The 18,988-nt window shown below is 40.8% G+C and overlaps 1 protein-coding gene across 1 annotated transcript in view; it reads right to left on the reverse strand.

Moving 5' to 3' along the window:
- The window catches only part of LOC121327656 (von Willebrand factor A domain-containing protein 3B-like), a 69,770-nt gene that overhangs the window by 23,954 nt on the left and 26,828 nt on the right, over nucleotides 1-18,988 (reverse strand). Inside the window, exons 16-22 of the mRNA XM_041271793.1 lie at nucleotides 18,451-18,658; nucleotides 13,244-13,364; nucleotides 11,956-12,080; nucleotides 10,330-10,467; nucleotides 8,394-8,491; nucleotides 2,541-2,758; nucleotides 810-1,099 (exon numbers count right to left, since the gene is read on the reverse strand). Of these exons, the coding sequence (XP_041127727.1) occupies nucleotides 810-1,099; nucleotides 2,541-2,758; nucleotides 8,394-8,491; nucleotides 10,330-10,467; nucleotides 11,956-12,080; nucleotides 13,244-13,364; nucleotides 18,451-18,658 (1,198 nt within the window). The remainder of the gene's footprint in view (nucleotides 1-809; nucleotides 1,100-2,540; nucleotides 2,759-8,393; nucleotides 8,492-10,329; nucleotides 10,468-11,955; nucleotides 12,081-13,243; nucleotides 13,365-18,450; nucleotides 18,659-18,988) is intronic.

The raw sequence follows: 18,988 nt of genomic DNA on the forward strand, positions 1-18,988 counted from the left end.
ACACAAACACACACACACACACACACATACACACACACAAGCGGAACTGACAGACACACACACACACACACACACACACACACACACACACACACAGCTGAACTGACACACACACACACAGCGGGACTGACACACACGCACAGTGGGACTGACACATCGACACACACACACACACACACAAAGCAGAACTGACACACACAGTGGAACAGACACACACACACACACACAAACACACACAGCAGAACTGACAGACACACACACACACAGCGGGACTCACACACTGACACACACGCACAGCGGGACTGACACACAGACACACACACACAGTGGGACTCACACATTGGCACACATGCACAGCGGGGCTCACACATTGGCACACACGCACAGCGGGGCTCACACATTGACACACACGCACAGTGAGACTCACACATTGACACACACACAGCGGAACTGACACACGGACACACACACGCAGTGGGACTCACACACTGACACACACACACAGTTGGACTGACACACAGACACACACACAGTGGGAATCACATACTGACACACACACACAGTGGGACTCACACATTGACACACACACAGCGGAACTCACACACTGACACACACACAGCAGAACTGACACACAGACACACACACACAGTGGGAATCACACACTGACACACACCCACAGCAGGACTCACACATTGATACACACACAGCGGAACTGATAGACAAACGCACAGCGGAACTGACACACAGACACACACACATGCACAGCGGGACTCACACATTGACACACACACACACACAGCGGGACTCACCTCTTGTTGTTCCCTGTGCTCAGCAAGGGCCTGCTCCAGCTCTTCAGCCCAGTCCTCCAGTTTCCTGATCCTCCGTGCAGAGTTGTCACTCCGCTCTGAAGAGGCTGGTTGTGCTGATGGAGCAGTCAGCACCTCGGAATGCCTTGAGGACAGAGGGGTGGACAGTCTGCCAGATTCCAGGGAGCTGGTCCTGGAGTAAAGTTCAGACTGCAGAACACATGAAACTGCTCTGGAGGCGCAAGGAGACGTGCCGGCTCTCTCCCCTTCATAGTCCCGGTCGGAATTCTCCTCTGTCAAATCAAACAGATGCAGCAGAGGATGACCAAAGAAGTGTGCAAGCAGGCTGACCCAGGGAACGCTGCCCTGCCTTGGGGGTCAAGTGTCTTTATTACCGTGTGTGACGTCCCATAAACAGGAATGCAATATGAGCAAGCAGAACCTCCAGCACGACGACCACAGAGCTGTATGTCACAGCTATTCCCAGGTAAAGGTAAACCAACTAGAGGGACATCTTACACATGTTTTACACAGAAACTATCACAATAGATTTTATATTAATGCGAACCACAAAAGAAACAACACATTTTTCAGACGATGAAGGGTAATTGTTTATTTGCCAGTTAAGTCACTAGCAGCAGAGGGAAGTGTTCTGGTGAGTAATGATAAAGGCATTCTAATAATGATGAGCCTTCAAAGTGAAGGAGAACTCAAAGATGATATGACTGAAAATAAAATGTAAAATTCACCAAAATGAAGAAAAATAAAGAATGTATGTATATATATATATATATATATATATATATATATATATATATATATATATATATATATATATATATATATGTGTGTGCAAATAATTCATCTCTGTAATTAGGCCAATGAAGATAACTTGTGAAAGGTTTTCTGAAGTGTCTGAATGCGAGACAGGTTTTCAGCTCGGCGCTTCTTGCTGCTCTGACTGAAGGTAAAGCTAACTGGTACAGAGGAGATAGACAAATAATAACAGGCAGCCCATGATGCCTCCCTGGAAGGGATGTGCAGTGTAAGTCTAGACACTGGGGAACGGAGGGTCTGGAGGCCATAGGAGTGAAGGACAAGCAAAGTGAAGCAGCCGGAGTGGGGATGTTCTCAACAGAGACCAGGGGAATACGTTATTATAGAGGGCACTTTACAAACTATTAACAAGTAGCTTACTACTCCATGAACAAACGACCTTCATGCTGTTTCAATATACTGTAACCTATTTATAAATTAAATCAAAAAGAGTCTGTTAAACACGTTCGGCAGCCATCAGAACCTACTTAGGGATTAAACACTCTGCGTCAATCATATCATTGAAACGGGGTTCCGTTTATTTCTGAACCCTACTTAGGATTAAACACTCCAAGTCAATCATATTGAAACAGGGTTCCATTTATTTCAGAACCCTACTTAGGGATTAAACACTGCGTCAATCATATCACTGAAACAGGGTTCAGTTTATTTAAGAAGACCTGATTGTATCTCACTATAGCTTTTTTCTAAAGTTCATAAATTGGTTACTTTTTATGAACTATTAACACAAATGAGCAATATTTATTGAACACTGAGTATAAGTTCCGGTATGCTATACAGACTGTGGGCTGTATTCATGAAGCATTAGCATTCATTCTGCAATATAGTTATCTCTAATGCCTCATGAATACAGCCATGTATCTATCAGGGGCTGCAACACTGGAACCCCAATGTTACCTGTGCAGGCTTCATCCCATGAGGCACTCCCTGGGTCATGTTTACTGACAGCTGTCTCCTTGCTGTCTGAAGGATCCTGGAGCGCTTTCTGCTCCCTCCTCTTTCTTCTCCTCTTCTGCTTCTTTGGGTCTCCTCCCTGCTCTTCTGATAGACCCTTTCCTTTTTCTTCCTGTCGTTTGGAATCTTTAGGAAATGGCTTCACAGATTGGACGCCCGGTCTGGAGAGAAAGTATAGGGTTAGATGACGGATGCATGTCACTGCATGTCACCTCAACCCCTCCCTGTCATTCAGTCCTGTCCCTCACTCCAGCAGAGACGTGAGAGCGTCCAATGACAGCTCTGCATCTCACCTCAACCCCTCCCTGTCATTCAGTCCTGTCCCTCACTCCAGCAGAGACGTGAGAGCGTCTACTGACAGCTCTGCATGTCACCTCAACCCCTCTCTGTCATTCAGTCCTGTCCCTCACTCCAGCAGAGACGTGAGAGAGTCCACTGACAGCTCTGCATGTCACCTCAACCCCTCCCTGTCATTCAGTCCTGTCCCTCACTCCAGCAGACGTGAGAGAGTCCACTGACAGCTCTGCATGTCACCTCAACCCCTCTCTGTCATTCAGTCCTGTCCCTCACTCCAGTAGAGACTGATGTTTGGTGTGAAAGGGGGTTTCTCATTTTAGTCATTCCTATTCAACTGTGTCACAAAATAATCATTGTAATTAGATGATTGCGCAGCAGCTGTGATAATTATAGGATGTTAATGTACTGCACATTTCTATGGTTCAGAAGACTATGGTGTGTGATGTGGGTTTACTGAATTCATGAAGCTAGGAAAAGGTAACCAAGAGCCTAAAGGATTCAGATATGCTTAGCAATTAGAAGTCTTTTTACACTGAAGGGACAGTAATTCAGCCAGAAGTACTTGGCATTGATTTAGATGTGTTATTTAATGTTGGGTAGTTCTTTGACTAGGTTTAGGTTTCTAACCCTGCACTGAAGGAACAGGCATTCTTGTTCTGTCTGTGATGTGTACTTCAATATTGGAACAGGGCACAACAAGCCTGGCATCTACATAGATTGATTTGTAATGTGATTGATGACAAATATTCATAGGAGCTAAGACAAACTAGGTCATTTCAATAGGTATATATATATATATATATTATATATATATAATATATATATATATACACACATATATATTATACACAACACACATGTGTGTGGTGTGTGTGTGGTGTGTATATATATATATATATATAGAGACTCTCTCTCCCTCCCCCCCCCGAACGACTAGACAGTTTACTACGTCCACGAAAAACCATAGGACTCAATTAATTATCCAAATGTTAACACCTGTACGCCAGTATGCCAGGGACATAGTGCAACCCTTCCAAAGCAAATGAGAGGGTTTGCACTCAACCTACAATGAGCTGGACTAATGCGGTTGTTTCGCCACTGTCAACTTGTCTCTCTCCTAGGCTCAATCGGACGTGAGACCCCAAGGCCATTACTGAAAGACAATAAGGAGCGATGATTCAATTGTTTGTTTTTCACTCAGTCCTTACGGGTTGTTTTAATTTACCAATCCCCGCTGGTAGCTTTTTTAATTACAATCCCCGCTGGATTTTTTTTTTTTACAAACTCTTCAAGGTGTATTCATCATGCTGTTTCCATTTACATTGTAATGGATACGCAAATCTGTTGAGTAGACGATCCTCTTGATCTGAATGTCTTGCTAGGGGGACACAGCTGCTTGTATACATTGTGAGAGTGAAGCTACATTGAAACACTGAGAGAGAAGCTACATTAAAACACTGTGAGAGTGAAGCTACATTAAAACACAGAGAGAGTGAAGCTACATTAAAAAACAGTGAGAGTGAAGCTACATTAAAACACTGTGAGAGTGACGCTGCATTAAAACACAGTGAGAGTGAAGCTGCATTAAAACACAGTGAGAGTGAAGCTACATTAAAACACAGAGAGAGTGAAGCTACATTAAAACACAGAGAGAGTAAAGCTACATTAAAACACAGAGAGAGTGAAGCTGCATTAAAACACAGTGAGAGTGAAGCTACATTAAAACACAGAGAGAGTGAAGCTGCATTAAAACACTGAGAGTGAAGCTACATTAAAACACTGAGAGTGAAGCTACATTAAAACACTGTGAGAGTGAAGCTACATTAAAACACTGTGAGAGTGAAGCTACATTAAAACACTGTGAGAGTGAAGCTACATTAAAACACTGAGAGTGAAGCTACATTAAAACACTGTGAGAGTGAAGCTACATTAAAACACTGTGAGAGTGAAGCTACATTAAAACACTGAGAGTGAAGCTACATTAAAACACTGTGAGAGTGAAGCTACATTAAAACACTGAGAGTGAAGCTACATTAAAACACTGTGAGAGTGAAGCTACATCAAAACACTGTGAGAGTGAAGCTACATTAAAACACTGTGAGAGTGAAGCAGCATTTTAATGTATTCAGCATCATTGTAATGTATTCAGCATCATTTTAATATGCACAACTGCAGCTTTCTGGTAATGTACTCAAATTCTGTTCCATGCATTAATATTATTTTCTTAGCTTGTTCTGCAGATGTCTGATTGATGCTTTGTCTGTGGGTCCTTCAGTGAGGCTAAAAGAATGATAATGTTGTTTCCACAAAGCACTTGAATGGCAATGGGAAATGCATGTGGTATTAATCCTTTATAAGCAGTTTGGGTGCGGTATCATATATTCACATTCAGGTGAGAGGAAAGCTGGAGTGAAGCCAGTAAGATGCTGAGCATATAGAAAAGAACAGGAATCTCAGTCCCTGAAGGGAACCACACCTAAACAGCAGCATCACAACAAGCTGCAACAGAGCCTATATAAGTGAGACCTGCAGATGAGTTCACTGCATTCCTGTGAAACACAAACACCATTCTGCACTGGCTGCATGTACAAAGTAATAGGTACAGTGCCTTTAGTAAGTATTCACCCTCCTTGGACGTTTTCACAGTTTGTTGTGTTACAACCTGAAATCTTGATGCATTTAAATTGGATTTTCCTGATTTACACAACCTACTCAACACTTTGAAGAGGCAAGATAATTTTTATGGCGAAACAACAGTTAATGAAAAATAAAAAAAAAACTGAAATGTCTTGGTTAGATAAGTATTCACCCCCCTGAGTCAATACTTGGTAGAGCCCCCTTCGGCAGCAATTACAGCTGTGAGTCTTTTCGGGTAAGTCTCTACCAGGTTTGCACATCTGGATTGTTCAGTATTCGCCCATTCTTCTTTGCAAAATTTTTCAAGCTCTGTTAAGTTGGATGGGGATAGTTGGTGGACAGCAATCTTCAAGTCTTGCCACGGATTCTCAATCGGATTCAAGCCCAGGCTTTGACTGGGCAACTCTAAGACGTTCTTGTTTTTAAGCCACTCCAGTGTCGCTTTGTCTGTGTGCTTGGGGTCACTGTCCTGCTGAAAGGTGAATCTCCATCTCAGTCTTAAGACCTAAAGACTTGCCTGTATTTAGCTCCAAGCATTTTGCCATCTACCGTGACAAGCTTTCCAGTCCCTGCCGATGAAAAGCATCCCCATAACATGATGCTGCCACCACCATGCTTCACAGTAGGGATGGTGTTACCTGGGTGATGTGCCATGTAGGGTTTGCGCCAGACATAATGCTTTGCATTTAGGCCAAATAGTTCAATTTTTGTTTCAACGGACAACAGAATATTTTGCCACATCTTTTCAGACTCCCACATGCCTTTTTGCAAATTCCATTTTTCAGAAATGGCTTCCTTCTTGCCACTCTTCCATATTTGTGGAGTATCTCGGCTACTGTTGACACATGGACAGTTTCTCCCATCTCAGCCATGGAATACTGTAGGTCTATCAGAGTTGTCATTGGCCTCTTGGTGGCTTCTCTGACCAATGTCCTTCTTACCCGGCTGCTCAGTTTGGGAGGACGGTCTGCTCAAGCAGATTCTGGGTGGTGCCATATACCTTCCACTTCTTAATGATCGACTTGACTGTGCTACAAGCCTTGATGTACCCCTCTCTTGATCTGTGGCTTTCCACAACTTTATCCCGGGGTTGTTTTAAAAGTTCTTTGGTCTTCATGGTAGTATCTTTGCTTTCAATGCACTACCCAAATGTGGGACCTTACAGAGACAAGTGTATTTAATCTGAACTCATGTGAACCACTTTTATTGCACACAGATGGACTTTTACTAGGAAAGGGAGATCGTGCCTAACTAACTTGCTTGATTTTTTGAGGATGCAACATCCATAATGGATAATTGCAAAGCATATGACATGGTTTATTTAGATTTCCAGAAAGCTTTTGACAAAGTCCCGCACAAAAGATTAATTCTCAAACTGAACGCAGTTGGGATTCAAGGAAACACATGTACATGGATTAGGGAGTGGTTAACATGTAGAAAACAGAAAGTACTGATTAGAGGAAAAACCTCAGAATGGAGTGTGGTAACCAGCGGTGTACCACAGGGATCAGTATTAGGTCCTCTGCTATTCCTAATGTACATTAATGATTTAGATTCTGGTATAGTAAGCAAACTTGTTAAATTTGCAGACGACACAAAAGTAGGAGGAGTGGCAAACACTGTTGCAGCAGCAAAGGTCATTCAAAATGATCTAGACAAGATTCAGAACTGGGCAGATACATGGCAAATGACATTTAATAGAGAAAAGTGTAAGGTACTGCACGCAGGAAATAAAAATGTACATTATAAATATCATATGGGAGATATTGAAATTGGAGAAAGAATCTATGAAAAAGACCTAGGAGTTTTTGTTGACTCAGAAATGTCTTCATCTAGGCAATGTGGGGAAGCTATAAAAAAGGCTAACAAGATACTCGGATACATTGTGAAAAGTGTTGAATTTAAATCAAGGGAAGTAATGTTAAAACTGTACAATGCACTTGTAAGACCTCATCTTGAATATTGTGTGCAGTTCTGGTCACCTCGCTATAAAAAAGATATTGCTGCTCTAGAAAGAGTGCAAAGAAGAGCGACCAGAATTATTCCGGGCTTAAAAGGCATGTCATATGCAGACAGGCTAAAAGAATTGAATCTGTTCAGTCTTGAACAAAGAAGACTACGTGGCGACCTAATTCAAGCATTCAAAATTCTAAAAGGTATTGACAGTGTCGACGCAAGGGACTTTTTCAGCCTGAAAAAAGAAACAAGGACCAGGGGTCACAAATGGAGTTTAGAAAAAGGGGCATTCAGAACAGAAAATAGGAGACACTTTTTTACACAGAGAATTGTGAGGGTCTGGAATCAACTCCCCAGTAATGTTGTTGAAGCTGACACCCTGGGATCCTTCAAGAAGCTGCTTGATGAGATTTTGGGATCAATAAGCTACTAACAACCAAACGAGCAAGATGGGCCGAATGGCCTCCTCTCGTTTGTAAACTTTCTTATGTTCTTATGTTCTTACTGCACACAGAAGGCAATTGGTTGTACCTGAGCTTGTTTAGGAGTGTCATAGCAAAGGGGGTGAATACTTATCTAATGAAGACTTTTCAGGTTTTTATTTTTAATTGAATTGCCATAGCTGTAATCTGATATGCTGTGGCAGAATATAATTTGATGAATGTTGAATCACTGTTTACCATACGTGTCATATATCAACTTAAATTAAATACATACGTATATCAAAATGGAATAATTGCTAAAGAAAATAAGAATGATCATATTAGTAAAAATCCAAGTCATGCATTTGCAGCTTATAAAACAAATCTAATTTCCTGTCTTTGTTTATTACATAATATCCCAACAGTTTTAACTGCGAACATTAACCCTTTATATTGTTGTTATTCTTCACCAGGTAATACTTACATTGTGTGAGAGATCATCTGGCATTCTCTTATGTAACGGCAGGCCAGGGCATACCTTGTCTGGCTAGTTTTAACAATCCCGCTGCGCAGCAAAACCTCCTGGAACAGCAGAACATGTAATTGAACATGGATTTCATCAATGAATTACTATTAATAACTAACAAGGATTTCATCAATGAATTACTATTAATAACTAACAAGGATTTCATCAATGAATTACTATTAATAACTAACAAGGATTTCATCAATGAATTACTATTAATAACTAACAAGGATTTCATCAATGAATTACTATTAATAACTAACAAGGATTTCATCAATGGATTACTATTAATAACTAACAAGGAGTTCATCAATGGATTACTATTAATAACTAACATGGATTTCATCAATTAATTACTATTAATAACTAACATGGATTTCATCAATTAATTACTATTAATAACTAACATGGATTTCATCAATGAATTACTATTAATAACTAACATGGATTACTATCAATGAATTACTATTAATAACTAACATGGATTATTATTAATAACTAACATGGATTATTATTAATAACTAACATGGATTTTATCAATGGATTACTATTAATAACTAACATGGATTATTATTAATAACTAACATGGATTTTATCAATGGATTATCAAAAGCACCCTAAACATCGGGTCCAGGAGTTTGGCAATAGCTGTCCAGATGACAAAGACCTGCTCGGAGATAAACTCACATGAACACTATGTTTTGGTTTGTATAGTTCCTACACAGACGCATTGTAATGTTAAAAGTAAAATGGTAAGTTTGTTTATATTATTGACTGACGGCACTGGTGAGCTTCTAAGTTCCTTCGCATTTGAAAGTGCCTCAATAAATACTTCCTGTGTTACCTGTTATTCAATAGTACTGTTTGTGTACCATGCAATGTGACCGGGGGGTGGGGGTGGGGCGACTCAATTTTAGCCTTTTATTTTCATTGTGAAGTAATGCAGACTTTAATGTTTTTTATCTGAGAATTTGGGAGGAGGGGGGGTTATTGTGTAAAACTAGGATCCTTGTTAATAACTAACAGACAGTTATATAAAATAAAAGACTCCTTTTTTAATATAGAGAAATTATTCATATTCTAATGTTGTACTGAAGATAAAAACACATTTCTGAACATTCTGAACCCTTTCAGACAAAAGCTGGGTGAGGGGATTTCATTGGGTTTCAAATGCAGCACAAGAAGAGCAGCTGAACCCAGCTGAACAGCATAACCATACTGAGAAAGAAAGCCTCCAATTAAAGAATGTCTGTTTATTACTATACTTTTCCCTATAGAGCAATCATTTTTATTTTGAACATGCATTTTCAGTCATGTTTTTCAAAGAGCTTTCCTAGCATTGGAAGATGATTACCCAACACATAATTGCTCAGGCTTTTCTCAATAACTGCATGATTTTCACAGTAACTGAATGCTCTGCTTCAGAATCTGTAAGACACGAGGAGCTTAGCAGATCCCATTGTTGCAGAGAACACAGTTACAGGCGAATCTGTTTGCCTGTGTGCCAATAACGTAAACTATTAAAATACAATACCATGCATCTCTACAAGCTCCTGTTCCAGATTTTTAACCTTTAAATCACTATCGTTTCATTTGTAATATACATATACGTCTGATCTATATAATAGTATGTAGCTCTTTTTTTAGAACAAGTGTGCAGTTTGAAACAGCAGACAGCCATATCAGAGAACCAATCATTGTGTTTTTTGCTACAGATTACCTCAAATTGATAACCCCGAGCCCCTCTCATTTATGAGTGGGTTAGACTCACAAGAACCTGCTGAAGCACAAAGAAAACAATCTGCCAGTTTGAATGAGAAAGTAATGACTAGATGCTTGGAGAGAGGTCTGCTCTTTTTAGTTCTTTATTTTCAAGTCAGTATACTGGACCTACTTGTTTGTTGTTGTATTTCAGAACCGTGTAGAATTTATCTGTTGATTTGCCTCGTTGTGGGGTTGCTATGACAATACCAGGGACATAGCACTCTCCGGCACAGTCAGTCCCACTTCGAACAAATACAAAATCTCCAACCTGAGGAAAGCAACAGAGGACCTCAAATTAGAGCTCCCAGAGGGTCCTGCTCAGCTTGTTACAGCTATATCTAGCACACAGGCCAATCAGCACGAAACTGACTTCCACCTGGAAGCACACAAAGTCTTATCAAGGCCTAATTATTGCAATCACTTGTATTGTGCCCTTTTGCTCATCAAAGTGTGGAGACACCGTTTGAGTGGAATAGAGGGCTCTTTAAAAGGCAGGCGTTGTTATGAACTGTCTTTACAAGGGCTCTGGAATAGAGGGCTCTTTAAAAGGCAGCCATTGTTATGAACTGTCTTTACAAGGGCTCAAACCATTGCTGGTCAGTTACACACTTTGATTATTAGAATAATTCTAGGCAGAAGTCTTTATTTTTACAATGTATCATGGGGACCATCATTCTGACTCAAAACACAATCTTTGTGCACATAATCAGTCCAAGGAAATATTAAACTTGGCAGAAAGGCACTTTCTGTGTATTTGTTCATGAGCCCAAGTTAGGAATTCATGTCATGATGTTAAAGTTATAATTGTAACATACAGCTCTGGCCCAAAGGTTTGCATCTGCCTAGACTTCTCTACTTGTGCTTCACAAAGTGGAATGAAAGCTGCTGAATAATATTACGCTAACATATTGAATTACTCACCGCAGATTTTTAGTTTTCCATATAGTTACGAAAAACTAACAAACACTTTAAAATGTGACATTTTGAAATCTAACATGAATACTACTGTACTAGCATTATGGCTTCCAGTAGACTTTTGCGATATGTTTTTGTAGTTTCTTTGATTGCATGATGTTAAATAAAATATCTAAACTATGTTCATTTATTTTTATTTTTTTTATTTATGTCTCAATCCTAAAATTCTAAGTGATGAAATACTTTTGGCCATAGCTGTACATATAATTAGACAACAATTAGTTTTTTTTATGTATAGTCTTTTGATATTTACAGTAAATATAGTATTGCAGGTACTAATTTGTATGTTTTCTACACCAGCATGTTGTCAGTGTATTTGTATGTTTTCTACACCAGCATGTTGTCAGTGTATTTGTATGTTTTCTACACCAGCATGTTGTCAGTGTATTTGTATGTTTTCTACACCAGCATGTTGTCAGTGTATTTGTATGTTTTCTACACCAGCATGTTGTCAGTGTATTTGTATGTTTTCTACACCAGCATGTTGTCAGTGTATTTGTGTGTTTTCTACATCAGCATGTTGTCAGTGTATTTGTATGTTTTCTACACCAGTACTTTGTCAGTGTATTTGTGTGTTTTCTACACCAGCATGTTGTCAGTGTATTTGTATGTTTTCTACACCAGCACAGATCAGATCCAAGCTGGTAAATCTCCTGCTTCTACTGATGATACAGAACTGAAGAGAGGAGCATGGCCAGAAGATGCACGGCCATCCTGCCTGGCGTAGTATACGGGCAGTCAGACCCACATTCGAGTGGTATCATGCTGTCTATGTGCTTACCTGCAGTGGTGGGCAAGGGAGAGCACCTCCAATGGGAATCAGAAGCCCTAGTGGTGTAATCTGGGTATCTCCATTGCTGAAACTCACAATAGCCTTTTTGGAGCCAATGCATTTTGTCACTGTACCTGAAAACAAACATATTTAATTAATAGATGTTTACTATTACTCATTCTGATTTGCTAATTGAAATGTGCTACTTCCAGGGCCCCTGTTTCAAATGTAACTCATTTAAAGCCCCACTGATTCATCCCCGCTGCAGTGGCTCTGATAGAATTAGCAAGATGACGTCAAAGAGTCATTTCAGGCACTTCTAGAACCCAATGGAGTTGGTACTTGAGTCTGTTGATTAATGAACCAAAGGGAGGCTTGTTATCAGCACCAGAAATTTCTGATTCCAGTATATATATATATATATATATATATATATATATATATATATATATATATATATATATATATATATACCGTGAGCATCAAAAGAAACTTCTCAATTGTAACACATGTATTTAAGAAAAAAAAAAAAAAAAAAAAGTTATATAAATGATGGTCATTGACAATATGTTTTTGTTTTCTTTTTAATCACTCCATCATCACCCTTGATCATGACATGCTGAGTGACCATGATTGACGCATATACACTTAATCACCTAGTTAGTGAGACAGTTGATTGGAGACTGATTATGGAGTGATTTCAGCTGTTGAATTGCAAGCTTGAATAAAAGCAATAAAGAAAATCACAGAAAAAAAAACAATATAATAGGCGTGTTAGAAGCTGGACTAGGTCAGTGTACTGTGGCTCATGGTTTTTTGAATTTTCTAATCCAGTGAAGGCATTGCCCAGCCTGGAAACCTTTATTTTTGTAGTTTTGCTTTTGTGTTTTGTTATTTGCGTTAAAATATCTTTGTTTTCGACCTTGTGCTCTTCTATTTTGTGTTTATTTATAATAAAAGTATTATTTTTTTGAAAAAAAAAAAAAAAAAAACACCACAAAACCAAAAACAGCAAGCACAACCATCTGCTTGCTTCTTCAGCTCCCTTCTCTCCCTAATGGGAAGCTGAGGCCTCCTTTTATGTCAGGTGGCTGGGTGCTGATTGATTGTTAATTACTCCAATCAACCCCAGCCACCTGAACACAATAAACCCAGGCAGATAGGCGAATTTAACCCCATCCCTGCCAATTTACATCGGGCAGAGCTCTGCTCTGCCACAACCAGACACACCGTTGTGTTTTGTAATTATGATGCTATATGCTTTTATTTGAAAGGAGATCATAATAATAGTCATTACCTGGGTAATAAAAGCCATCTGTCTCTGCCCTGGCAATGGCCCGCTGGCCTCTCAGTGTGTCCAGGACCCTTTTCTCTCCTGCACTGGCTCTGAACACATTGCTGCCTTGGCTCTTTTCTTCCTGTACAAACAGGGAGAATAAAATCATCTTTACAGCACGTTGAACAGAAAGCCTAAGAGATGTGAACCCATTACTATGAAAGATCACATTTCACCTTGCAGCTCTCCTGGTTTAGCTAAGCATCGGAAAGTGGATTTTATACAAAGAAGTGCCTGGATTATTAAAACTTGTTAAGGTATACATACAGGAGGAACCCTACATTTCAATTCTACACTTTACGATGCAGTGTGCATGTTGCACAATCCCATCTTCTGGCTTCACACTGAAGAATGCTAGTTTTCCTCAGCCATCAGTATCACATTATTGTCAGTAATCTAAGTTATATTTGCTGAGCTTTGAGCCACTTGGAGTGGTGGTCATGTGACTTGGGCTGAAATCACAAAGTCTCATTTTAACCATGGAAAACTTTTATAAGGGCTGTTTCATGACTACAGGGTTTTCAGATCGAGAATTCTATCCACAAACCTTAACAAAAGGAATGTTAACTGCCTGGGGGGTGCTTGTGATCCCCAAGCTAAACGAACAGCAGTCACATGAAAGTTTCAGATCCATTTGAGCGACCCTGAACAAACTAAAACAAGCATGACTCTTCAGCCCTGTGCAAGAGGCTTGCTTTCTTAACACTAAAACAAGCATGACTCTTCAGCCCTGTGCAAGAGGCTTGCTTTCTTAACACTAAAACAAGCATGACTCTTCAGCCCTGTGCAAGAGGCTTGCTTTCTTAACACTAAAACAAGCATGACTCTTCAGCCCCCGTGCAAGAGGCTTGCTTTCTTAACACTAAAACAAGCATGACTCTTCAGCCATGTGCAAGAGGCTTGCTTTCTTAACACTAAAACAAGCATGACTCTTCAGCCCCCGTGCAAGAGGCTTGCTTTCTTAACACTAAAACAAGCATGACTCTTCAGCCATGTGCAAGAGGCTTGCTTTCTTAACACTAAAACAAGCATGACTCTTCAGCCCTGTGCAAGAGGCTTGCTTTCTTAACACTAAAACAAGCATGACTCTTCAGCCCCCGTGCAAGAGGCTTGCTTTCTTAACACTAAAACAAGCATGACTCTTCAGCCCTGTGCAAGAGGCTTGCTTTCTTAACACTAAAACAAGCATGACTCTTCAGCCCTGTGCAAGAGGCTTGCTTTCTTAACACTAAAACAAGCATGACTCTTCAGCCCTGTGCAAGAGGCTTGCTTTCTTAACACTAAAACAAGCATGACTCTTCAGCCCCCGTGCAAGAGGCTTGCTTTCTTAACACTAAAACAAGCATGACTCTTCAGCCATGTGCAAGAGGCTTGCTTTCTTAACACTAAAACAAGCATGACTCTTCAGCCCCCGTGCAAGAGGCTTGCTTTCTTAACACTAAAACAAGCATGACTCTTCAGCCATGTGCAAGAGGCTTGCTTTCTTAACACTAAAACAAGCATGACTCTTCAGCCCTGTGCAAGAGGCTTGCTTTCTTAACACTAAAACAAGCATGACTCTTCAGCCCCCGTGCAAGAGGCTTGCTTTCTTAACACTAAAACAAGCATGACTCTTCAGCCATGTGCAAGAGGCTTGCTTTCTTAACACTAAAACAAGCATGACTCTTCAGCCCCCGTGCAAGAGGCTTGCTTTCTTAACACTAAAACAAGCATGACTCTTCAGCCCTGTGCAAGAGGCATGCTTTCTTAACACTAAAACAAGCATGACTCTTCAGCCCCCGTGCAAGAGGCTTGCTTTCTTAACACTCTTAGTGCAGTGAGATGAGTCTGTCTGTTTGACACTCTTAGTACAGGTTAAAAGCAGTGAGATGAGGCAGGCTGTCTGTCTGTCTGTCTGTCTGACACTCTTAGTGCAGGCTAAAAGCAGTGAGATGAGTCTGTCTGTCTGTCTGTCTGCCTGCCTGTCTGTCTGTCTGTCTGTCTGACACTCTTAGTGCAGGTTAAAAGCAGTGAGATGAGGCTGTCTGTCTGTCTGTCTGTCTGATACTCTTAGTGCAGGTTAAAAGCAGTGAGATGAGGCTGTCTGTCTGTCTGTCTGTCTGTCTGACACTCTTAGTGCAGGTTAAAAGCAGTGAGATGAGTCTGTCTGTCTGTCCGTCTGTCTGACACTCTTAGTGCAGGTTAAAAGCAGAGAGATGAGTCTGTCTGTCTGTCTGACACTCTTAGTGCAGGTTAAAAGTAGTGAGATGAGGCTGTCTGTCTGCCTGCCTGCCTGTCTGTCTGTCTGACACTCTTAGTGCAGGTTAAAAGCAGTGAGATGAAGCTGTCTGTCTGTCTGTCTGCCTGTCTGTCTGTCTGACACTCTTAGTGCAGGTTAAAAGCAGTGAGATGAGGCTGTCTGTCTGTCTGCCTGCCTGTCTGTCTGTCTGACACTCTTAGTGCAGGTTAAAAGCAGTGAGATGAGTCTGTCTGTCTGCCTGCCTGCCTGCCTGCCTGCCTGACACTCTTAGTGCAGGTTAAAAGCGGTGAGATGAGTCTGTCTGTCTGTCTGTCTGACACTCTTAGTGCAGGTTAAAAGCAGTGAGATGAGTCTGTCTGTCTGACACTCTTAGTGCAGGTTAAAAGCTGTGAGATGAGGTTGTCTGTCTGTCTGTCTGCCTGCCTGCCTGCCTGCCTGTCTGTCTGACACTCTTAGTGCAGGTTAAAAGCAGTGAGATGAGTCTGTCTGTCTGTCTAGCTGTCTGCCTGCCTGCCTGTCTGTCTCTCTGTCTGTCTGTCTGTCTGTCTGACACTTAGTGCAGGTTAAAAACAGTGAGATGAGGCTGTCTGTCTGTCTGTCTATCTGCCTGCCTGCCTGTCTGTCTCTCTGTCTGTCTGTCTGTCTGTCTGTCTGTCTGACACTCTTAGTACAGGTTAAAAGCAGTGAGATGAGTCTGTCTGTCTGTCTGTCTGTCTGTCACACTTATCATTTATCTACAGAACCTCTTATCCAGTTATGAAGTTTAAAAAAGAATATTCTTTTACACAACCTATTAATAATCTGCAGGTATATGGACATGCATATTTTACAAGTAAGAGCTCATTCAATCAGCTGACGATTGACACATGGTTTGAATTGAAAGTTATTGACAGTATCAGAATGCAATGCTACATGTTTATACATTCTTCTTCTTCTTCTTCTTCTTCTTCTTCTTCTTCTTCTTCTTATTATTATTATTATTATTATTATTATTATGCAAAGACATGCAGTTGTTAGGTTAGGTTTGTTTAACAATATTGTCAGTGCCCACTCATGGAAAATCCATCCAGTATCTTAAAGAACATTAAGACACATATAATATTCATAAAGACGCCAACATCTTGATAAATATAACTCAATTCTCAATAAGCGCGGCCCAGTCATTCTGTGTATATCCAGGGTGTTAGATACTGCTGGAAATGCACTCGGCAGGAGCTGGGAATTAGAGCAGGCCTAGCCAGGGTGTTACATACTGCTAGAAATGTACTCGGCAGGAGCTGGGAATTACAGCAGGTTTATCCAGGGTGTTAGATACTGCTGGAAATGCACTTGGCGGGAGCTGGGAATTACAGCAGGTTTATCCAGGGTGTTAGATACTGCTGGAAATGTACTTGGTAGGACCTGGGAATTACAGCAGGTCTATCCAGGGTGTTAGATACTCAGTAAGACTCTGAAGCACATCAGCATATTAACACATGACTGCCACAGATAGTCTTCTAAGTTTTAATATCTTTAATGAGTGATGACTCTGTGGGGTTTTGCTTCATCTTTGATTTCAAAGCACACCAAAGTCCTGGAGTAACAATCATTTTTTCCCCAGACTCTCAGGCAGACCCCTATTACGGCAGGTTATGGATCTGTTTATTTGGGTTCCTCCAGGCTCTCAGGCAGACCATGGTTACGGCAGGTTAGGGATCTGTTTATTTGGGTTCCTCCAGGCTCTCAGGCAGACCACGGTTACGACAGGTTAGGGATCTGTTTATTTGGGTTCCTCCAGGCTCTCAGGCAGACCACGGTTACGGCAGGTTAGGGATCTGTTTATTTGGGTTCCTCCAGGCTCTCAGACAGACCATGGTTACGACAGGTTAGGGATCTGTTTATTTGGGTTCCTCCAGGCTCTCAGGCAGACCACGGTTACGGCAGGTTAGGGATCTGTTTATTTGTCTAATCCATGAATTTTGCTGAAGTAGCTTGAATGAAATGTTCAGCATTTTTCCTTCCTGTCCTTTTATCTTTGCTTGATGACGATGATGTTGTGTTGAATTATATTGTGTGTGTCGAGTCCCTTTGCATGATGATGAGTATGTTGTGTTGAATTGTGTTGTTTGTGTCGAGTCCCTTTTATCTTTGCATGATGAGGAGGATGTTGTGTTGAATTGTATTGTGTGTGTCGAGTCCCTTTGCATGATGATGAGGATGTTGTGTTGAATTGTATTGTGTGTGTCGGGTCCCGTTTATCTTTGCATGACGATGATGAGGATGTTTTGTTGAATTGTATTGTGTGTGTCGAGTCCCTTTGCATGACGATGAGTATGTTGTGTTGAATTGTATTGTGCGTGTCGGGTCCCTTTTATCTTTGCATGACGATGATGAGAATGTTGTGTTGAATTGTATTGTGTGTGTCGGGTCCCTTTTATCTTTGCATGACGATGATGAGGATGTTGTGTTGAATTGTATTGTGTGTCGGGTCCCTTTTATCTTTGCATGACGATGATGAGGATGTTGTGTTGAATTGTATTGTGTGTGTCGAGTCCCTTTGCATGATGATGAGTATGTTGTGTTGAATTGTATTGTGTGTGCCAGGTCCCTTTTATCTTTGCATGACGATGATAAGGATGTTGTGTTGAATTATATTGTGTGTGCCGGGTCCCTTTTATCTTTGCATGACGATGATGAGAATGTTGTGTTGAATTGTATTGTGTGTTTCAAGTCCTTTTTAGCCCAAGTTCAGGAGCAGCTCTTGAGATGTAGTTGCCAGACTCACTATAACACATGTGACACAGGCTAGGCCAGAAACGTCTCTTGTAAATAACACACAGTAGCTACTAGTAGCTATTACCGGTTAACACAAGAAGAATCTACTGTGTTCAGCAATATTACAAGCTCTACCGATTCAATGGCTAAGGACAGTAACATGCCATGTACTCACGGCTGTGCTGCCCTCAAGAGATTGTGAGTGCATTTCCAGTGCTAGGTTTTGTAAGTCTGAGGCCTGCTGAAGATACGCCTGCCCAGTCTCTATCTCCCCCTCCAGCACAGACAGGCTCTCCTCGGGAATCGGCCAGCCCAGCCTGTCCAGAGCCTGAAGCAGAGCTTCCTTGTGTTCTTTGAAGGGAACTGGCTCAGTGCTATCAAACCTAGAGGAGGAACACAGTTAAACCAGGCATTGCATTGACATGATCGCTTTCAACACAATCTGCTTCACTGTGTCGCGCTGTGATCCAAACAGACATAGTCCTGGAACTACTGTGCTTATAGGAAGCGTAGGAGAGACAAGAAAGAACAAACATGTGACCTATATTTACTCTGTGTGTGTATGTATATATATATATATATATATATATATATATATATATATATATATATATATATATATATATATATATATATATACATATATATATATATATGTAGCTCATTTCATAGGGTTACTTACGTATACCTAGTGTATTGAAGAGGCTTGTACA

Source organism: Polyodon spathula, chromosome 15, assembly GCF_017654505.1.
Source record: "Polyodon spathula isolate WHYD16114869_AA chromosome 15, ASM1765450v1, whole genome shotgun sequence".
In the NCBI taxonomy this organism is placed as follows: domain Eukaryota; kingdom Metazoa; phylum Chordata; class Actinopteri; order Acipenseriformes; family Polyodontidae; genus Polyodon; species Polyodon spathula.